The 21651-nt window shown below is 41.3% G+C and overlaps 1 protein-coding gene across 4 annotated transcripts in view; it reads left to right on the plus strand.

Annotated features, from left to right (window-relative positions):
- IL6ST (interleukin 6 cytokine family signal transducer) overlaps window positions 1-21651 on the plus strand; it is a 104182-nt gene that overhangs the window by 63592 nt on the left and 18939 nt on the right. For all 4 annotated transcript variants that reach the window (XM_077462704.1, XM_077462705.1, XM_077462707.1 and 1 more), the window contains 5 exons: window positions 1728-1810; window positions 6649-6862; window positions 9622-9807; window positions 11662-11763; window positions 18493-18639. In XM_077462704.1, coding sequence (XP_077318830.1) covers window positions 1728-1810; window positions 6649-6862; window positions 9622-9807; window positions 11662-11763; window positions 18493-18639 — 732 coding nt within the window. The remainder of the gene's footprint in view (window positions 1-1727; window positions 1811-6648; window positions 6863-9621; window positions 9808-11661; window positions 11764-18492; window positions 18640-21651) is intronic.

The raw sequence follows: 21651 nt of genomic DNA on the forward strand, positions 1-21651 counted from the left end.
AATCCGGAGTGCGGCTGTCCAGAGTTTTTCCATTTCCCATCCATATTTTTAGGATAATTACAGACCGAACAAGTTATATTTTAAGCCTCCGTCTCCTGTAGTAGTAGGCCTTAAAGCGGAGTTCCAGTCATTGTTTTGTTTATTAAAAGTCAGCAGCTACAAAAAGTGTAGTTGCTGACTTTTAATAAACAGCCACTCACCTGTCCCATGATCCAGCGGTGTACTCACCCCAACTGTGTTCTCCCAAAGCCCTCCCTCGGTGGCATCTCAACTATGGGCACCTTGCTGTGACAGCTTGCGGCTTCGCAGCCGGGTGACCGCTGTGCTCTGTGATTGGTCCCAAAGTCTTCTAGGACCTGTCATGTGTCACATAATACTTCGGGAAGGAGAACTGATGTTTCCAATCGCCTAAGGCGACCAGGAAGGAAGTGGAAGCAGGTACCGGTAAAAATCGGGTAAATGTCAGTCATCCCCAAAAGCTCTGTTTCACAAACAGAAGCTGAGTGGGGGAGGCCTTGAAGCAGAAGTTCCACTTTTGGGTGGCATAACAAACAATGAGAGGGTTAATATGGCGCACTCAGAGTTAAGCTCGATACATAAAGAAAATATATAAAGGGAACAATGATCATTTAAAAAACGGCAGAGAGAGAAAAGGAATGGATGGGTAATGATGTGGGCTATCAAAGTTCAAAAATGATTTAATGTAAAGCTATGTGATGCTGAAGTCATGGATGAGAGCCAGTCCAAAAAGCTAGAAGAGGCTCTAAAGGTATAAAAACACTCACATTTGAGCAGAGATAAAGCAGCATGTAAATTATAATTCATTCATCCGCACGTTCCCGGGAGTGGAGATGTTACAGGCTGATGGATGCAGTCCTATTTTTCATGTGTCCTGATAATCTCCGGAGATGCTGCAGGTATTCAGCGCTCCTGGGTACTTGGAATGCAGGAGAGGGACTCTCCGTGATGCTCAGCACTGCACTGTTCGCTTTCACTTCCAGGGGCAGGCGGGCGGTGCTTCGCGTTCGGAGCATGCGTGCGCCTTCATCCAGCTATACATTTTTGGGTGGAACTCCGCTTTAATAGTAGCCTTAATCGCTGACAGGTTTATGCTGCAGCATTGGGGAAAAATGACAGTACTATTTAGCCTAAAGTGTATATAAGCCCTAACTATTGTGCTTTTTAGGTTTCTTTTGGTCTGGTAAATAAACCACTGAGCTTTAGTGTTCAATAAGTGCAAAGCAATACCGGCTGATGCTGTCAGAACATGTGAGCTTATAAGTTCCAAAAATTGGCTAATAAGCACCTCTGTTGTACTGAAATCTCAAGCCCTGCCCAGTTCTGTTTTGTGAACTCAAGAAGACCTCACCCGTGTTGTTGAGAAGGGGAAATATTCTGCCGTACAAATTAGGAGCGAGCAGCCAAAATGACAGTGCTTCTCCTCTTGGATACAGTGAGTAAGAGTTGTCACCCTAGGACAGGAAGTGTTACTGCTAGGATCACCAGGTGACAGTAGGGTAAAAAAGCCCAACTGGATACTTTTGATAATGGCTCTGATAAATGGGTATAACTGAGTAATACTGGTTGATGTAGCTCTACATTGAAGCCCATAATATACAGCAACAGCATTGGAATAATCCGTTAGCAAGCAGGTAAAAATTTTTGTAGGTGCAGGGTGTTGGCTTTTAATAAACTTTCCTATTTTTTCTCCTTTTGAATCCTTTTAGCTCCCTCACAAGCCCCAGAATTTTGGAGGAAGATTGGTGATCCAGATAGTAATGGCGTCCGGACTGTTTGGCTAATGTGGAAGGTAAAAATACTCAGCTGTGAGACAAGAGGACAGAGCAAGTGTAGAGTAACCGTTTTTGCTGTATAATAGGAGTTCCAATAATTGGGTCAAATATAGTGAACAACCATAAATCGTCTTGAGAATTTTCAGCATCCTGGAGAATTCTCTACTTTTTGCACAAAGGTGCAATATCTTGGAAATTTCTTTTCATTAAAAAAAAAAAAAAAAAAAATGTAAATCACCCACAGTGTGCCATAGATATTTTTTTATCTTACAGTGGAAAGTAGGGCTGCAGCTAATGATTATTTTCTTAATCGATTTGTTGGCTGATTTATTGCTTTGATCGGATAATAACCTAAAAAAAAAAAGTGTGGCGTATAATTTAGTTAATATGTAAAGTTTAAAAAAAAGGTAATTTATTCTTAAATATCTGTATGCAGTGGTAAATATAACCAACTATATAGTTAGGGAGCAAAATCTCTAATCCACTCTGAGAATAAGACAGAAGAGATATACTGTATATACTATTAGAGGGTGAATCTGGCAAATATCATCAGACTCGGATTGAATTTTTTTTATTAATTTGCTGTATGTGTGCTGCACTGTGTCTTCTGACATGTAAGGACGATGTACTGAGCTGTATGTGTGCTTCAATGTATTTCTTGATATGTAGAAAAAATACATTCTGTATGCAGGCCAACTAATTGGCTGACCAACTGATCGATTATGAAAATGGTTGTCAACTATTTTTATAATCAATTAGTTGTCGATTAGTTTCAGCCCTAGTTTAATGTTTAGAGATGAATCTGCAATTAGCAACTTAGAAAATTTCCAGTTATCTCATCAGCTTATTACAGTAGAGACGCAAATGGGAGTGGGAAGCCTAAATAATATAAACAATAAAATCCCTCTCAGTGGCTCCACGATGATCAGTGAGGCAGAATCACTCTGTGCCAGAGCACATGTTCCACCCTGTCATCACCGTGGATGTCACATTCAGTTGGTTTAGGATTGCGATCTCCCTGTTTCTTACCCGGCCTTTATGGTTCCGACATTTCCTGCGGTGGCCAAGTGAATATAAGCACCGCGTGTGTTTGCATTAACCCTTGAGGACGTGTTGGTCACGAAATGCATCGGTCTACTAGGATGCATTCTTAAATTGTCAGGGCTAGGCTCTCAGCCCTCCCTTTTCAGTGCTGAGGTTGCTCAGCTGTCAGTTAATTGCCGGTACTCATCACACAGCCGCTCACCTGGTGATCATGTCCTGCTAGCCAGTCCAGCCTACAAGTCTAGAATTTAAACTGCCTGGTTCATGTCTTCCATGCCTTCGCCTTGGTCAAACATATCTGGAGACTCTCTGCTGTGTTTCTGTTGAAGACTTGCCCGGCTGACATCCCTTCTAGTTCCTGATCCGGTTTGCTCTCTTCGACTGCTCTGATCTCTGGCTTCCTGATTTACTGTCTTGTTCTGGCTACCCACTTTGGCTACTGTACCCAGGCTATGTTTTGACTACATTTACTATTCCATTTCCTACCATTTTTACTAGGGCTGTGGAAATTAACAATTCCTCGATTTAATCGTTCAATTTTTTGATCGCTCAAAATTCTTTTGATCGGTACTTGCTTCTCCGTCGGCTTCAGGGAGTTCCGTCTGACATCCGGTGACGTCGCAGACATCAATGTCACCGGAGTCCTCCCCCCTTCCCATTCTTTGCTCTTTCACGGAGTCTGGTGTTTTGTTGTAATTGACTACTAGGTGAAGTTTGTGTTCAGTTCAATAACCATCACTGGGTATTTCTCTGTTGCTTCTTTAAAGCTTTATGTGTTACTTGTCAGGTATCCGTCACTCTCCTGGATATAATGACCCACCGCAGTTCTTTTTTTAGGCCAATCTGGGTGCAGTTGTATTAGTCAGGATGAAGGAGTAGTAGATTTAATATAGACAGCTTGAGACCCTAACAGACATTAGAATCTGTCATTAATATTTTTTTAACTAAGCTTGCATAACAGAAATGGCATCAATTTGGGAAATCATCGTTGGCAGAAAGTGTTCATTGGTATCTAGTAAACACCCACCTTGTAAGTGTGTGTGTGTGTTTTTTTTTTTTTTTTTTTTTTTTTTTATGGTGGACACGTAAATGCAATTACAATTGCCTGCAGGTCCTTAGCTGCCATTAAAGCTATTTCCTGTTACCTGTTTCAAAATAGTACTGCCTCTTCGTACAGTATTTTACTAGTAGAGTTATTTAATCACAGCACAGTGATTGTATATAGTGTATACCACATTTACCACTGACTAATGCAGAGTTGCAATGCAAGGAGATCAGCTAAAAGGAGTTGGATCTGCATGTGCGTTTATAATAAAAATGTATCGATTAAGAAAAAAACGATTAATCAAACATTAAAATTTTAATCAGTAACAGCCCTAATTTTTACCATTATATTAAAGTGGTTGTAAAACAATTTACACCACTTTTACCTACAGGTAAGTCTTCTTATGGTACCTGCACAGTTTAAGAGATATTTACCATATACGCTTGCATATAACTGCATTTTCTGTCTTTGTCTGATTCATGGTTCCTGACATATACCTACCTATGGACTACTCCTCCCCTCCACGTGGCTGCAGCCACCAATACTTTTTCAAGGCACTGTGTATATACGTGTTTGCGCGTGTGTGTGTTTGTAGCTGTATTTTATAGTTGGCCCCCTTACTTTTGTCCCTGTCAGTTCAGGAGGAGGGCCCGGGCAGCTAAAAAGTCCATCTGCAGTTGCTAAGCTCTATTCTGTTTCACAGCCTCCTGTGTCCTGTCATTGTCTCACAGTGGTCTGATGTTAGCTGTATACCTCCTAATTGTAACCCGTTTCTCATCCCTTCCTCCTGACAGATTCTTGCCCGCCTCACTCTATCGCCCCCTCCCTGCAATCTCTGATTGTGCCCCTCTGCAATCCTTCACTCCCGTATTCCTCCTGTCCAATCTTTCCTGTCAGCCCAGCCTATATATCGGTGATGGCGAACCTTGGCACCCCAGATGTTTTGGAACTACATTTACCATGATGCTCATGCACTGTGCAGTATAGCTGAGCATCATGGGAAATGTAGTTCCAAAACATCTGGGATGCCAAGGTTTGCCATTACTGCTATACATCTTATCTGTTCTCTTCCCCATCCTCTGCCACAGCTGATCAAATGTATTCTGTTCCTGTAGCTTTCTTATCTTCTCCCAGCCAACTTAGTGTATCATTGTAGCTGGGCTTGCCACTCCTATCCCTTTCTATTTAACATGTTCACCAACTGATCTACTTAAAGCAGAACTTCACCCCAAAAGGGTAAATTCCGCTTTTAAGTCTTTCTCCCCCACCCCTCTGTCACATTTATTCATTTATTTTGGGAGGGGGGTAGTTTTGACGGGTACCCGCTCCCACTTTCACTTGGCTTGCCTAGGTGATCCAAGCAGAAGTTCTCCTCCCCATTTACAGGTCCTAAAGGACTGCGGGACCATTCAAACTCGTGCATTGTGGGTATAGACTGGGCACAGCTGTGGGCATAGCCAGCTGCCCACAGTTTTGATGCCAGTGCTGGAAACCTGAAGGCGAGTGAAGAACTAGGCTGGGTGATTGCTCTGAATCCCTGGACAGGTAATTTTTCTGTTATTAAAAGTCAGCAACTTCAGGATTTGTTGCTGACTTCTATTTATTTTTATTTTTTCCAGAGTGGAGAACGGCTAATGTGTCCCATCACCTACATTTCAGATCTAGCATTATTATAAGATTCCTAATTGAATTTCACTGCTAGTCCAATTGCTTTCACACTCCCAGGTCTGTCCCATTCCCTTACCTAGAATAACCTTTAGGGCTTGTTCACACCACGTGTGGCTCAGGAACACATGCAAGAGCATGCCTTTTCCTGCACTGGAAGGAAACACACTGCCCTCTATAGATGTGCGCAACTGCCACAGCACCATGTGGGTAGGTGCAACACCATTTAAAAAAATCGTGCATTCCCACGTGTTAGGCAGCTGTTTGAAATTATTGGGCTATGCAAAACAATTTGTAAAAAGTGCCACATTCACGCAGGTGCTCTGTCCCTTACAGCAACATGAAAGAGTGGGCTGTTCCTGTGGCTGGATTCATCTGTTACACTATGGGGACACAGCAGCTGTATGAACACAGCCACAGGATTTAATCTGATCAGTGTGTGGGTGAGTGGCCATAAATGCGCACTGTCTGTGTTCAGGGCCGTACACTTGCACCCAGATGCTTGTCAAATTAGGACCAATGGCTGCCTTCACACAGCTCTGTGTGCCCATAGGAAAACATGGGCAGGCAGCGCTCATGTAAATGAGCCCCAATACCTCATTCACACAGTGCTTTACCCAATACAGTTTTATCTTTTAGATTTAGCAGGAATCTTGTAAGGGTTTTTTTTTTTTCCTCCCAAAAAATTGCATTTGTAAAACTGCTGCGCAAATACCGTATGACCTAAAAAAAAAAAAAAAAAAAAAAATTGTAAAACCCACCAACTTTTTCCTCTAGGGCCTCCATTTAAAAAAAAAAAAAAATATATATATATATATATATATATATATATATATATATATATATATATATATATATATATATATATATATATATATATATATATATATATATATATATATATATATATATATATATATATATATATTATATATAATGTTTGGGGGTTCTAAGTAATTTTCTGGAAAAAAAATGCTGATTGTTACATATAAACATATAGTGCCAGAAAAGGCCCGGTCTGGAAGTGGATAATAAATGATGTTCAAGTCCTTCTAATTTCACTAATAATACAAACTTTACATTTGTTTTTCTTCATACCAGGATTTGGGGACTTATGCTAATGGAGAAATATTGGGATACAATATAACCATTGGAAGATCTAAAAACTTCCTTGATGCTTATGCTTTGCCAAAACAAGATCGACAATACAATATCACTGTCCCAAAGGATGCTGTTCAAGTTTCAGTCGTTGCCTATAACAAATATGGTGCATCTCCTTCATCTGTTCTGGTTATTCCAGATGTCAAAAACAGAGGTATGCATTTACTAATTCATATTCATTAATATGCATATTCATTGATATTCTTTAATAATTATATTTAATAATATAATTATTAAAGAATAGGAATTATAATTTATATTAATTGTAATGAAAGTGCCCTATGTACATGAGGCCTCTAGTCTCACATTGGTCCTTTGACGAAAATGCTAAATAAAGGGTATCAAAATAACACACTTGTTGTCTCTTTTCAAGCAGTACTCACAAATGTGGTTGTATGCCCCAAATGTAGAAAATCTCATATGGCTGTGTATGTATGGCTGAAAATATGCACATTTGTTGTACAACATAAAAAAAAGTGCATGAGTCCCAAGAGTCATATTTAATGTGTGTGTGTGTGTGTGTGTGTGTGTGTGTGTGTGTGTGTGTAAATATATATATCTATAGATAGATCTTTACCTTGATCAGCCAGAACATTGTGACCACCCACCATAACCTGTCGAGGTATGGACTCGACTAGACCTCTGAAGGTATGCTCTGGCACCAAGCCATCAGTAGCAGAGCCTTTAAGTCCTGTAAATTATGAGGTGGGACTTCCATGGATCAGACTTTTTTTTCCAGCACATCCCACAGATGCTTAATTGGATTGAGATCTGCCCAAATCAGCACCTCAAGTTTGTTGTGTTCCTCAAACCATTCTTGAATTCATCAGACCATGCCACCGCTCTTTGGTTCAGTTATGGTGCTCATTGTAGATGTTTTTGGCTGTGGACACAGGTTAGCATGGGCACACTGCAGAAATTCAGCCCCATACACAACAGACTAATGCCCTGTGCATTCTGACACCTTTCTGCTGGAACTAACATTACCTGTTTCAGAAATTTGACCTACAGTAGCTCTTCCATTGGATTAGAATAAACAGGCCAGCCTACGCTCACCATGTGCATCAGTGAGCCTTAGCCGCCCATGACCTAGTCTCTGGTTTTCCTTCCTTGCGCCACTTTTGGTCGGTCCTGACCACTGCAGACTGAGAAAGTCCCATGAGAGCTGCAGTTTTGCAATTAATCTGACTTGATTGTCTTGTCATTACAATTTGGTCCTTGTCAAAGTCACACAAATCCTTACACTTGACCATCTTTTCTTTTTTCAATACATACACTAAGGGACAACTTGTTCACTTGCCTAATATATCCCACCCACTTTCGGGTGCCATTGTAATGAGATAATTGGTTGTTCACGTTACCGGTCAGTGATAATGTTATGGCTGCTCAGTGTATGGATGTATTTTCACTTCTGTATTTGTACTGGTGACCATTGTCATTGGCAAAGATAGTAGGGAAAGATCCTTGATTTTACCATTGTCACCACAACAAGGGGTAAGGGGAAATCTTCCAGTAGGGAGTAGAGTTGCCTCCTCATCCTTTTAAAACCAAACTCATTAATTATACAGGTTCTGTGGCTGATTAAGGTGGTAATTAAACTCTGTGCCTTTTCTGCATTAAATTAGCCTCAGAACCTGTGTAATCCATATTTGTTCGGATTTAAAGGGATGAGGTGGCAACCCTAGTAGGGACACATGTCCTTACCTCATTTTGTAGATTTCTTCACTTCCTATTGTGACTTCAGGACAGACCGTTTCCCAAAAGGTACACAAACAGGCAAAAAATCTGACAGATTTTTTGGTTTTTAAAAACCCTTTCCAACTCTGTAAAAAAAAAAAAAAAAAAAAAAAAGTTTTGGTTATACAAACTTTAACTCCTTTACAGCCACCTACTGTGTGTGGTGGCAAAATAATGGGCTTTAACACCCACATGCTGCACATATGCGTCACTATGTGGCCAATGTTTATGTGCCAAGAACACGCACAAAGACAGCTCTGTCTGGGGTAAAGCTCTCTAGCCAATGAGAATGGCCTCTGAGCATGTGACCACTGTGATAGTGGTCACATGATTGTCGATTCCTCCTGCCCCCGGCATAAGAACTATTTAATGGGACGCTGTGGTGGGTGGGAAGGTGTTAGAGTAACGCCCCTTTCATTGAGAGAGAGAGAAAAAAAAACACGCTTAACAAACACTCTTAACAAACTTTGCAGTTTGTCCCACCTGTTTCTGTTCGTAAGGAAAAACTGTGTTTTTACTTTTATTCTTGGAAGTCTGATTCCTCAATGAGAGTGTCTGTGTTCGGTCTAATCAGTTGGTATACTTGCAGAGTTCTCATGAGGAAATGTGCAGTGTCTCCATTCCTTTAGACATAATTAATACTTAGGGAGTATTTCACCAAAAATATCATTCCCATTGCTGAGGATGCCTAAAATGTGAACTGCAAAATCGGTGAGCAAATCACACAAGCAGGAAATTGCATTTCTGGGGAAGTTCAGTACATCATCTGTGGACAGAAGGCCTCCAGGTTGCCATATTGCATTAAATTTTACAGAAAATTACATAAATTTATTTTTTGTTAACCTTCAAATATGATATTGCTTGTGTAGCAACTGTATATGGTATGGTCATTATTATTATATTTTTTTATTTGCTATATTTTTTCCTTCAAAGGTGGAGTTGCTCTTTAAGTAAGCATCTAGTCCTTTTGGAGCAGTGTTGCCATATATACACCATCACTGGAAAAAGTTGTTTTTGCTCTTTCTCTGTCTTCTCTCGCTCTTTTCTTTCTCTTTATACCATAGGTTTACTGCTCCTTTTGAAAATGATTGCTCCACAGCTAATAACTAGATTATAATTAGATTGTACTATGTGATCATCTTATTTGTTATATTTTTCCTATTCTTCCAAATAAAGTGATGCTTCCCTCTGAAATTGACGTAAAGGCATTTCCTAAAGACGGAAAACTTTGGGTGGAGTGGACAGCACCAACTAAAAGTGTTCTTGGTTACGTAATAGAATGGTGTGCAAACTCCGATTCCCAAGGTTGTGAGGTGGAATGGCAGCGAGAGCCAAGCACTGTCAATGGGACATTCTTGAGAGGTAAGACTATTTGGATAAACCCTTCCTTTCTAAAGAAGTCCAATAATTTTATTTTCTCTGTTTTATATTTCAAATGAGAAATTGTCCAAAGAGTACGTCTTTTAATTATGTGATGGCGTCTTTCCATATATGGTTAACGTAAGATTTTCTGCCCTTGTTCTTTAACAGTTTTATGTGCACCTGGAGTATATAATTCAAAACCAAATATCTGCCCTAGCTATAATACTGTCACTGTGTGTGTGTGTGTGTGTGTGTGTGTGTGTGTGTGTGTATATGTGTGTGTGTGTGTGTGTGTGTGTGTGTGTGTGTATGTATATATATATATATATATATATTATATATATATATATATATATATATATATATATATATATATATATATATACACAATTGGCTCTGTTTCCTGTGGATCACAGGAGTAGGGTTCGTTCTGCATTCCGGTGACCTGTTTTCAGCAGACAGTGAGTTGAAGTCTGCTGTCTGTTGACGTCACAGAGCCAGTCCAGGCTCGGGCAAGATCACGACACTGGTGTTGGAATCTGCCCACATGCCTGGACTGACACCTAGCTCAGCCTCTGAGAGCCTAAGCAGGCCGCTCCTGCCGCCTCTATAGCCCAGCGCTCCAGTGAGCAAGGAGTAGAGGAAAACAGAGCTGTGACTGACCATCACCAACTCTCTGGAGAGCTGTAAGAACCAAGCGATCTGCAGTTTTATATTGTTCAGTTCTAAGTGTTAGAGCCGCCTGGGCACAGATGAAGCATCGGGCCGATGGATCTACCAAGTTAAGTATAAATCTTCAAAAACCCTATACTTCTCTTTTTCTGTACCCTGGCTACAATACTGCAAGGCAAAGCTTGCTGACCCTGGCTGCTTTTATACATAGGCCTATTCACCTACCACTATAAGGGATAGCCTACTTGTTAAGTGGTTGGGTGTGACCTTTAAGTCAGTCAGAGGGAAAGGGGGTAATCTCGCAGACATGGAACCTGTGTCCATGTCTGGGAGAACACACTGTGCAGCTCTTGCAGTCATTGGCATGAGTGCTAATCGGCTCCTGGTCAGATGCTGGTTTTCCAGCAAGACTGTTTAATAGACACCAGTCGTGAGACCGGCTTCTGTCCCAGGCAGCTATACACACTGCCCGAATGTTGGTTGGTTCCTGCTGAACCAGCCAATATTCAGATCATGTATACCTAGCTTTTGAGATGCCCTGAACTTTTTGCTGGACCAAAAATACAATTTGTACAATTTGTTGTGAGATGGTGAACATCCCCCTCACTTCCATCCTAAGGCATCAAGAGGAAATGGGAGAAGAATTATGCTCATCTTGACGCCAGTCAGGCAGGAAGTGAATGATCTCTTGCCTGACTCCGCGTGTATTACAGACCAGTAGAACTGGGTCATCATGTACAATGTACCCTTTTTCTAAACTGCCCAAATAGTGAGCAGTGCCCAGGTATACAAGGCAATTGGAGAAAGTGCCACCACTTTCCCCACCCATATCCAATGTAAATGGTCTTCTAAATCCATGTGCCATTTGTCCTGAATGGGTAGGCCTTAAAGGAGAATTTTTGCTCCATGGATCTGAGTTGAGGTGTAAATTGAGTGCACATACATAGCATATAGTACCTATAATAAATAAATATATACACTCAACATAATGGTGGGGGTTTCCAAGTTGGCAGTGTATTGACGTACCTGTAGATTCCCTCATTTGCAGACCCTTGTTTTTAAACCTTTTATCAATTTTGTTTACTGTTATGCTTGCTAGCTTTCACTTATATATGCATTATATTTCTAACAGGTAATTTTGGTTTTGTATTTAATGTAATTTTTGCTTTTGTCCTTTTATAGGTGACCTGAAGCCGTTTGTTTACTATCTGATCAAAGTTTATCCATTATATAAAACTGGCTTTGAAAGACCAAGATATGTGGCAGCCTATCTCCAGCAAGGAAGTATGTATTGTTTTAGATACAAAATTGTGTAAAAGTACTTTGTGTATGAGCTGTCTTGCATGGAAGTACTAAATGCTAATTATCTTGAGTTTTGTGACTTGCCCATTACAGCATATGTTGCTAAAACACAACGATGATATGTAATGTGCTTGTAAAATGCAACATAAGAGTGGATTTAATTTCTTGGACTCATCAGAGGCTAAGAGGCCTAATGCAATGTTCTATAGTTAGGATAGAAACCAGCGATTCTGGATACACAGACCCAATGTGCTGTAATGATAAAGCGTTGCTTTAATTCTGTGCAGTGTGGTTAATTTTGCCTCACTATATCATATGGTCACATGATATACACCATCAAAGGGAATAATGGTTTTGAGTCAAAGCCTTCTCGTGGACATACAACTGATTTTTCAGTCTCACAGATTTATACATCATAGTATAGAATTGATCTTGTAGGTTTCCTGCTTTAGAATTTATATGCTGTTTATATTATACCACCCCCAGATATCATATGAGGCTTCTCCCTCAGTGGTTCTCCCACTTCTTCATAGTTCCTCTTTCCCTTTTTCCACCTTTCTTCCTCATGTTTTAGTCCTTTCCCTCCTCTACCCTTACCCTGTGTGATTAATGCTCCCAATCACCTTTTAATCCAATTTTCTTATAAAAGTCCCTATATAAAATGCGTGGGAGTGAAAAAGTTGAGCCACATGGTTTTGAAGAATACGAATTGTGACTTCAGTGCGTTTTGTCCTTAACCACTTTCAGACCGGACCAATTTGCTGGCTTAAGACCAGACCACTTTTTGCGATTTGGCACTGCATCGCTTTAACTGACAATTGCGCGGCCCTGCGACGTGGCTCCCAAACAAAATTGATGTCCTTTTTTTTCCCCCACAAATAGAGCTTTCTATTGGTGGTATCTGATCACCCTTGCGGTTTTTATTTTTTTGCGCTATAAACAAAAATAGAGCGACAATTTTTAAAATTCATTATTTTTTACTTTTTGTTTATAATAAATATCCCCCAAAAATATATATAAAAAAAAAAATTTTCCCCTCAGTTGAGGCCGATACATATTCTTCTACATATTTTTGGTAAAAAAATCGCAATAAGCGATTGGTTTGCGCAAAAGTTATATGGTTTACAAAATAGGGGATAGTTTTATGGCATTTTTATTTAAAACATTTTTTTTTTTTTACTAGTAATGGTGGCGATCATCGATTTTTCTTGTGACTGCGACGTTATGGCGGACACATCAGACATTTTTGACACATTTTTGGGACCATTGTCATTTATACAGCAATCACTGCTATACAAATGCACTGATTCCTGTGTAAATGACACTGGCAGTGAAAGGGTTAACCAGTGGGTGGCAGTGTAAGGGTTAAGTGTTCCCAGGGGTGTGTGACTGTGGGGGGCTGGGCTTTGTTTTAGTGAACACTGATCTCTGCTCCAATCACATGGAGCAGAGATCAGCGTCACTTGTTGCTAGGCAGAACCAGGAGATGCTGTTTACAACAGCATCTCCTCGTTCAGCCGCCCCGTGAAACTATCACGGGTATGCCTGCGGCGATCGAGTCCGCAGGACCCACGACCCGACTCACGGGGGACCCGACCGTCACACGTGCTCACTATGGCAGGGCGGCATTTAAAATTGGACACACCTGTACGCCAATATGCCTGCTCGTGCCATTCTGCCGACGTACATCGGCGTGCGCTGGTCGGGAAGTGGTTAAAGTGATTGTAAAGTCTCGTGGTGGTTCTTATTTTTATGGGGGAAAAAAAAACATGTTATACTTGCCTGCTCTATGCAGTGGATTTGCATAGAGCAGCCCAGTTCCTCCTCTTCTTAAGTCCCTCTTTGGCTCTCCTGGCCCCTCCCACCTGTCGCGTGTCCCCACAGCAAGCAGTTTTTTATGGGGGCACCAGAGCCGAGTCACAGCTCCCAGTGTCCATTCAGACACAGAACCCCTGTTCAGCCCCACCCCCTCTCTCTCTCCTGATTGGCTCCCACTGCTGTCAAAGTCAGCCTATGGTGCCTCTGCTGTGTCTCAGCCAATCAAGAGGAGAGTCCAGGATGGCCGAGTCACTCATGGACAGGGATGGGGCTCAGGTAAGTATTAGGGGTTGCTGGGGTGGCTACTGCACGCAGAAGGTTTTTTTTATCTTAATGCATAGAATGCATTAAGATAAAAAAAACCTTCTGCCTTTACAACCACTTTTTCGACCTTTAGACTTATATAATTGGAAACTTTTACTTATGGCTGAGGCCATATATATTTGACATGATATCTAGAATCTTACTACTTCATTTTTTTTTTTTTTCTTCTTGTAAGCTCGTTAATAAAAAAAAAAAAAAAAAATGGCTAATATATTATTAACATGGATAACATACATTGGGTATAGAAAAGAATCACCCCCTTTAAAATCACATTTTATTGCTTTGCAACCTGAAAAAAGTTTGTTTTATTCAGCTGTATTTACTAGTGCAACTTATAACATCCAAGTGAAAGATAACACCACCGTGTCAGAAAAATAAAAAAACTGAATCATTGAGTTGGAAAAAGGGCCCCCCCCCCCATGTCAGTATTTTGTTGACGCACCTTTTGCTTTAATTTTAGTCTGTTGGGATATGTCTCTTCTAACTTTGCACATCTAGACTTTTCAATGTTTCTTCTCTTTGCAGAACTGTTCAGTCAAATTTGATGGTGACTGTTTGAAAATCTGTAGAATGACCTGCAGTTCACAATGGGTTTGAGACTGGGCTCTGACTAGGCCATGCAAGGACAATCACCTTTTTCTCCTTTAAACATTTTTGATTTTTGCTGTGTGCTTTGGGTCATTGTCATGTTGGAAGGTAAACCTTCTTCCCAATGACAACCTTCTGGCAGAGGACAGCAGATTTTCCTGAAGAATTTGATGGTATTTTGCCCCATCATTTTTCCTTCTATCCTGACAAGTGCTCTAGTCCCTGCTGCAGAGAAATATCTCCATAACAGGATATTACCACCTCCATGGTTTACTGTAGGACTGGTGTTATTTGGATGGTGAACTATATTGGATTTCTGCCAGACATATAGTTTGGTGTTGAGGCCAAATAGTTAAATTTTAGTCTCAATCAAAGGCTTAACTGAGTGCCTAGCTGGTGGTTTACTACTGTGGGGGAGATGCATTGACTAGAGAAAGACATACAGTGCCGTGCGAAAGTATTCGGCCCCCTTGAACTTTTCAACCTTTTGCCACATTTCAGGCTTCAAACCTAAAGATATAAAAATTTTATTTTTTGTGAAGAATCACCAACAAGTGGGACACAATTGTGAAGTGGAACGAAATCTATTGGATTTTTGAAACTTTTTTAACTAATAAAAAATTGAAAAGTGGGGTGTGCAAAATTATTCGGCCCCCTTGCGTTAATACTTTGTAGAGCCACCTTTTGCTGCGATTACAGCTGCAAGTCGCTTGGGGTATGTCTCTATCAGTTTTGCACATCGAGAGACTGAAATTCTTGCCCATTCTTCCTTGCAAAACAGCTCGAGCTCAGTGAGGTTGGATGGCGAGCGTTTTGTGAAAAGCAGTTTTCAGCTCTTTCCACAGGTTCTTGATTGGATTCAGGTCTGGACTTTGACTTGGCCATTCTAACACCTGGATACGTTTATTTGTGAACCATTCCTTTGTAGATTTTACTGTATGTTTGGGATCATTGTCTTGTTGGAAGATAAATCTCCGTCCCAGTTTCAGGTCTTTTGCAGACTCCAACAGGTTTTCATCCAGAATGATCCTGTATTTGGCTGCATCCATCTTCCCCCTCAATTTTAACCATCTTCCCTGTCCCTGCTGAAGAAAAGCAGGCCCAAACCATGATGCTGCCACCACCATGTTTGACAGTGGGGATGGTGTGTTGAGGGTGATGAGCTGTGTTGCTTTTACGCCAAACATATCGTTTTGCATTGTGGGCAAAAAGTTCGATTTTGGTTTCATCTGACCACAGCACCTTCTTCCACATGTTTGGTGTGTCTCCCAGGTGGCTTGTGGCAAACTTTAGACGAGACTTTTTATGGATATCTTTGAGAAATGGCTTTCTTCTTGCCACTCTTCCATAAAGGCCAGATTTGTGCAGTGTACGACTGATTGTTGTCCTATGGACAGACTCTCCCACCTCAGCTGTAGTTCTCTGCAGTTCATCCAGAGTGATCATGGGCCTCTTGGCTGCATCTCTGATCAGTCTTCTCCTTGTCTGAGCTGAAAGTTTTTAGAGGGACGGCCAGGCCTTGGTAGATTTGCAGTGGTCTGATACTCCTTCCATTTCAAAATGATCGCTTGCACAGTGCTCCTTGGGATGTTTAAAGCTTGGGAAATCTTTTTGTATCCAAATCTGGCTTTAAACTTCTCCACAACAGTATTACGGACCTGCCTGGTGTGTTCCTTGGTCTTCATGATGCTCTCTGTGCTTTCAACAGAACTCTGAGACTATCACAGGTGCATTTATACAGAGACTTGATTACACACAGGTGGATTCTATTCATCACCATCAGTCATTTAGGACAACATTGGATCATTCAGAGATCCTCGCTGAACTTCTGGAGTGAGTTTGCTGCACTGAAAGTAAAGGGGCCGAATTTTGCACGCACCAGTTTTTTTTTTATTTGCTAAAAAAGTTTAAATTATCCAATAGATTTCGTTCCACTTCACAATTGTGTCCCACTTGTTGGTGATTCTTCACAAAAAATTAAAATTTTATATCTTTATGTTTGAAGCCTGAAATGTGGCAAAAGGTTGAAAAGTTCAAGGGGGCCGAATACTTTCGCAAGGCACTGTAGATGTGTCCCTGCAGAGACACAGGATCAATGCCTTCCTTACTGACAGAATGGTGATCTGCCTTGTTACTTAGACAGATCTCCGTTCAGGCTTTGTACAGAACAATCAGCGAGTGACGGTGGACATAGGGACCCGCTGTTTAGAATCACAGTGGGAGGGAGCCCGCGGCGCGCACTCATGCCCGATACCCAGAAGTGCAGGATCACATATATACAAGATCCTGCGCAGAGCAGCCGCCCTGTAGCAGTAAAATGGCTATAGGGCAGTCGGCAAATGGTTGAAGCAAAAGCTGGTCCAACTAAATACTGACACAAGGGGGGGTGATTGAATAAAAATGTTTTTATGACATGTTGGTGTTCTATATTTCACTTGGATATTATAAGTTGCCCTGAGTAAATACAGCTGGATAAATACAGACTGCCTTCATTTCAGGCTGCAAAGCAACAAAATGTGATTATTTTAAGGGGGGGGGGATTCTTTGCTATAACCACTGTATATTGTCACATACAGACACCAACAAACAGCCTGACCTGACACAACCTCTTGATTCACTTGATCACACATTATACATTTTGTTCTGGGATATAAATTTATGTGGTAGCCACAGAATCCACACCACAGCCTCCAAGGTCAGATGTTATCTGTACTGCAGCACTGGTTGTGTTTCTAAAGGCAACTGAGAACTCTTTAACCACTTTCAGACCGGACCAATTTGCTGGTCAAAGACCAGACCACTTTTTGCGATTCGGCACTGCGTCGCTTTAACTGACAATTGCGCGGTCGTGCGATGTGGCTCCCAAACAAAATTGACGTCCTTTTTTTCCCACAAATAGAGCTTTCTTTTGGTGGTATTTGATCACCTCTGCGGTTTTTATTTTTTGCGCTATAAACAAAAATAGAGCGACAATTTTGAAAAAAACACATTATTTTTTACTTTTTGTTATAATAAATATCCCCCAAAAATATATAAAAAAACATTTTTTTCCCTCAGTTTAGGCCGATACGTATTCTTCTATATATTTTTGGTAAAAAAAAATCGCAATAAGCGATTATTGATTGGTTTGCGCAAAAGTTATAGGGTTTACAAAATAGGGATAGTTTTATAGCATTTTTATTAATAATTTTGTATTCTTTTTTTTTTTTTTACTAGTAATGGCGGCGATCAGCGATTTTTATTGTGACTGCGACATTGTGGGGGACCCATTGGACATTTTTGACACATTTTTGGGACCATTGTCATTTATACAGTAATCACTGCTATATAAATGCAGTGATTCCTGTGTAAATGACACTGGCAGTGAAAGGGTTAACCAGTGGGTGGCAGTGTAGGGGTTAAGTGTTCCTAGGGGTGTGTTACTAACTGTGGGGGGGTTGGGCTTTCATTTAGTGTACACTGATCTCTGCTCCAATCACATGGAGCAGAGATCAGCGTCACTAGTTGCTAGGCAGAATAGACAAATGTTGTTTACACAGCATTTGCTCTATTCGGCCGCTCCGTGAGATGATCGCGGGGATGCCCGCGGCGATCGAGTCCGCGGGTCCCGCGACCAGACTCACGGGGGTCCCGACCAGCGCGGGAGCGCGCCGCCGGCGGCGCACTCCAGATGGCAGGGCGGCATCGAATATTGGACGTACCTGTACGCCAATATGCCTGCCCGTGCCATTCTGTCGACGTACATCGTCGTGCGCTGGTCGGGAAGTGGTTAAATGTATTTTTCATATTGGAACAGTTGGACCCCTTCAGACCTGCACAGTAAAAACACCCTTGATTTTCAAAATGCAGTTTGTGTGGTGACAAGATCTCCTACATGTATGACATGTTTGTCATTTAAACAAAAAACAAAACGTTACAATTGCCCTAGAATTCCTAGACTGGTGCTCTATAAAATGTAAATCATCTTGCCTTTCTCTGCAGTTCCTGAGGAAGGACCTATTGTTCGTCACAAGTCAGTGGAAAAGACCAAAGCGGTTATTGAATGGGAACCAGTTCCCTTAGAGAAACGGAATGGTTTCATCACCAATTACACACTGAAATATAAAGCCAAAAATGGCCAAGAAACAAGTAAGTAACTATATCTAACCATAAAGTGCCTAATCCCTTCCTTGAGATCATATCTGTGTTGTCGGTCCAGTGTGTCAAACAAACCACGAGCGGCCTTTTTTTTTTTTTTCTAGCGCCTATTCACAACATATGTTGCATATGCTATTGAGCATTTTGCATTCTTGTGCAGTGTGCACCAACGTATATAAATGCAGCACAGCTTTGTCACCACAACTGGGGAGGGGGTCTTGGAATCGAGCAAAAAGTCAGCAAAATTATAACTTGGCATCAAACAGCATTAGTGTGTGGGTGGTGAATCAGCACCCCAATAATAATTATTTCAGCGTGTGTTCATTTGAAAAAACAAAAAACGGCAGCACAGGTAACCTTTACATTCAAACTTATGCACTATCCATTCGTGCAGTGTCAGTGGACATGAAACAAGTATATTTCCTCCCCCCATTTCCCAGGATTGCTTGGTGTGGGACAGGTCTTCAAATGTAGCAGATCTGACCTTTCAGCTTTAAAAGAGGACAGCACTAGTTTTAATGCTGACTTGCTAGATGAAAACTGTACACTTCCTATTCAGTTCTACTGTCTGTGAAATTACAGTACCTTGCAAAAGTATTCACCCCCCCCCCCCAATTTGGCATTTTTCGTGTTTTGTTGCCTCACAACCTGAAATCAACATGAATTGTTTGAGGATTTGCATCATTTAATTTACAGAACATGCCCACAACTTTGAAGATGTTTTTTATTTTGATGCAAATAACAAATAGGACAAAATAACAGAAAACATCAATGTGCATAACTATTCACCCCCCTAAAGTCAATACTTTGTAGAGCCACCTTTTGCAGCTATCACCGTTCCACGCCGCTTTGGATACGTCTCTATGAGCTTGCCACATCTTACCACTGGGATTTTTGCCCATTCCACCTTGCAACTGCTCCAGCTCCTTCAAGTTGGATGGTTTGCACTTGTGAACAGCAATCTTTTAAGTCTGACCGCAGATTTTCTATTGGATTGAGGTCTGGGTTTTGACTAGGTCATTCCAACACATTTACATGTTTCCCCTTAAACCACTCAAGTGTTGCTTTAGCAGTGTGTTTGGGGTCATAGGACTGTTCCCAGTCCCGAAGGCTGAAAAACATCCCCACAGCATTATGCTGCCTCCACCATGTTTTACTGTGGGGATGGTGTTCTTTGGGTGATGTGATGTGTTGGGTTTACGCCAGACATAATGTTTTCTTTCATGGCCAAAAAGTTAAATTTTAGTCTCATCAGACCAGGGCACCTTCCTCTAGACATTTTGGGAGTATCCCACGTGCCTTTTTGCAAACTCAAAACATGCCATTTTGTTTGGCCAGAAGAAAGTCATTACTTTCAGCAATCTACCATAAAGCCCAACACTATGGAGCGTACAGCTTATTGTCTCTGTGCTGCCTCTCTGATTACTGCCCTCCTTGACCGCTCCGTGAGTTTTAGTGTATGGCCGGTTTGCTGTTGTGCCATGTTCTTTCCATTTGGTTATGATAGATTTGATGGTTCTAGAGATCATCAAAGAATTGGATATTTTTTTTTTTTTAGACCCCAACCCTGATTTTTACTTCTAAAAACATTATGCCTTGCTTTTTTGGAGAGTTCCTTGGTCTTCATGGCAGTGTTTGGTTAGTGTTGCTTCTTGCTTAGGTGTTGCAGCCTCTGGGGCCTTTCAAAAATTTGTGTGTGTATATGTAATGACAGATCATGTGACACTTAGATTGCACACAGGTGGACATCATTTCACTAATTATGTGACTTCTGGAGCTAATTGTTTGCACCAGAGCTTTTTATGGGCTTCATAACATGGGCTGAATACATGCGCACATGCCAAATTTTTTATTTTTTTTATTTCTGAAAAATTGTTTTATGTATATATTTTTTGAATTTTTACGTCACCTATTGTGTTCTGATCCATCACATATTTTTCAGATTAAAAAAAAATTGAACCAAATGCTGTAATGTAACAAAATGGGTAAAAACCCGGGTGGGGGGGGGGGGGTGTGAATCCTTTGGCAAGGCACTGTATATTATGAAAGAGCTGCAGGCATCATTAAAGAGGGATTCCACCAAAAAAAAATATTAAAAGCCAGCAGCTATAAATACTACAGCTGCTGACTTTTAATAAATGGACACTCACCTGTCCCGGGTTCCAGCGATGCCGAGGCCGATCAATCGCTCGGCCCTCGGCTGCTGCCGCCACCATTTCTAGGTGAGGGAATCGGGAAGTGAAGCAAATCGGCTTCACTTCCCGGTTCCCTACTGCGCATGCACGAGTCGCGCAGCGCAATAGGAATTCTCCGCGTCTCTGAGACCCGTGTGTGTCCCAGCAGACAGCGCGGCAGGACAGGAAATGGCGTAGACTCCCACGGGAGTCTATGCCCGGAAGTGGGTGTAAATACCTGTCTTTGACAGGTATCTCCACCCCCCCCTCCCCGGAAAGGTGCCAATTGTGACACCGGAGGGGGGGAGGGTTCCGATCAGCGGAGGTTCCACTTTAGGGTGGAACCCCGCTTTAAATGTGGGTTTAATTTAAAGGTATGCTTCTGATTCTTAGGTGTTTGCTTTTCATTCTAGTACAGGATGATCCTGCCACTCTGGAACTCCATGTGGTACAATTTGAATAAATTTGGTGTGGTTAAAGTAGTTCATCCCAAAGCTTTTCTATTTCCCATGTCTGATTTGGTTCAGGAAAATGGATTGGTACTGTATCTCAGACTTAGACACTAGTTTCTGGCCGAGGTTCATTTCTATGGTAGTTTTATTTAACTGCAGCCAGGAGACCGGTATAAATACTTCCTGCCTGGGTCATCTATTTATGTACACTGCATGGGAAGTGGTTAAAGGAAGTTTACAAATAACAGATGTACTGGCAGGATCAACAGGTGAAAATAAAAGTAAAAATGTGTCAATGAAAACAAATGCATACGCCACATCCAGTTATTGATAGGCTGCAGTATAGACTGCTCAAAAAAATTAGAGGAACACTTTGA

The sequence above is a fragment of the Lithobates pipiens genome, unplaced genomic scaffold (genome assembly GCF_037356315.1).
Source record: "Lithobates pipiens isolate NorthernLeopardFrog02 unplaced genomic scaffold, aLitPip1_a1.2 Scaffold_3, whole genome shotgun sequence".
Classification (NCBI taxonomy): domain Eukaryota; kingdom Metazoa; phylum Chordata; class Amphibia; order Anura; family Ranidae; genus Lithobates; species Lithobates pipiens.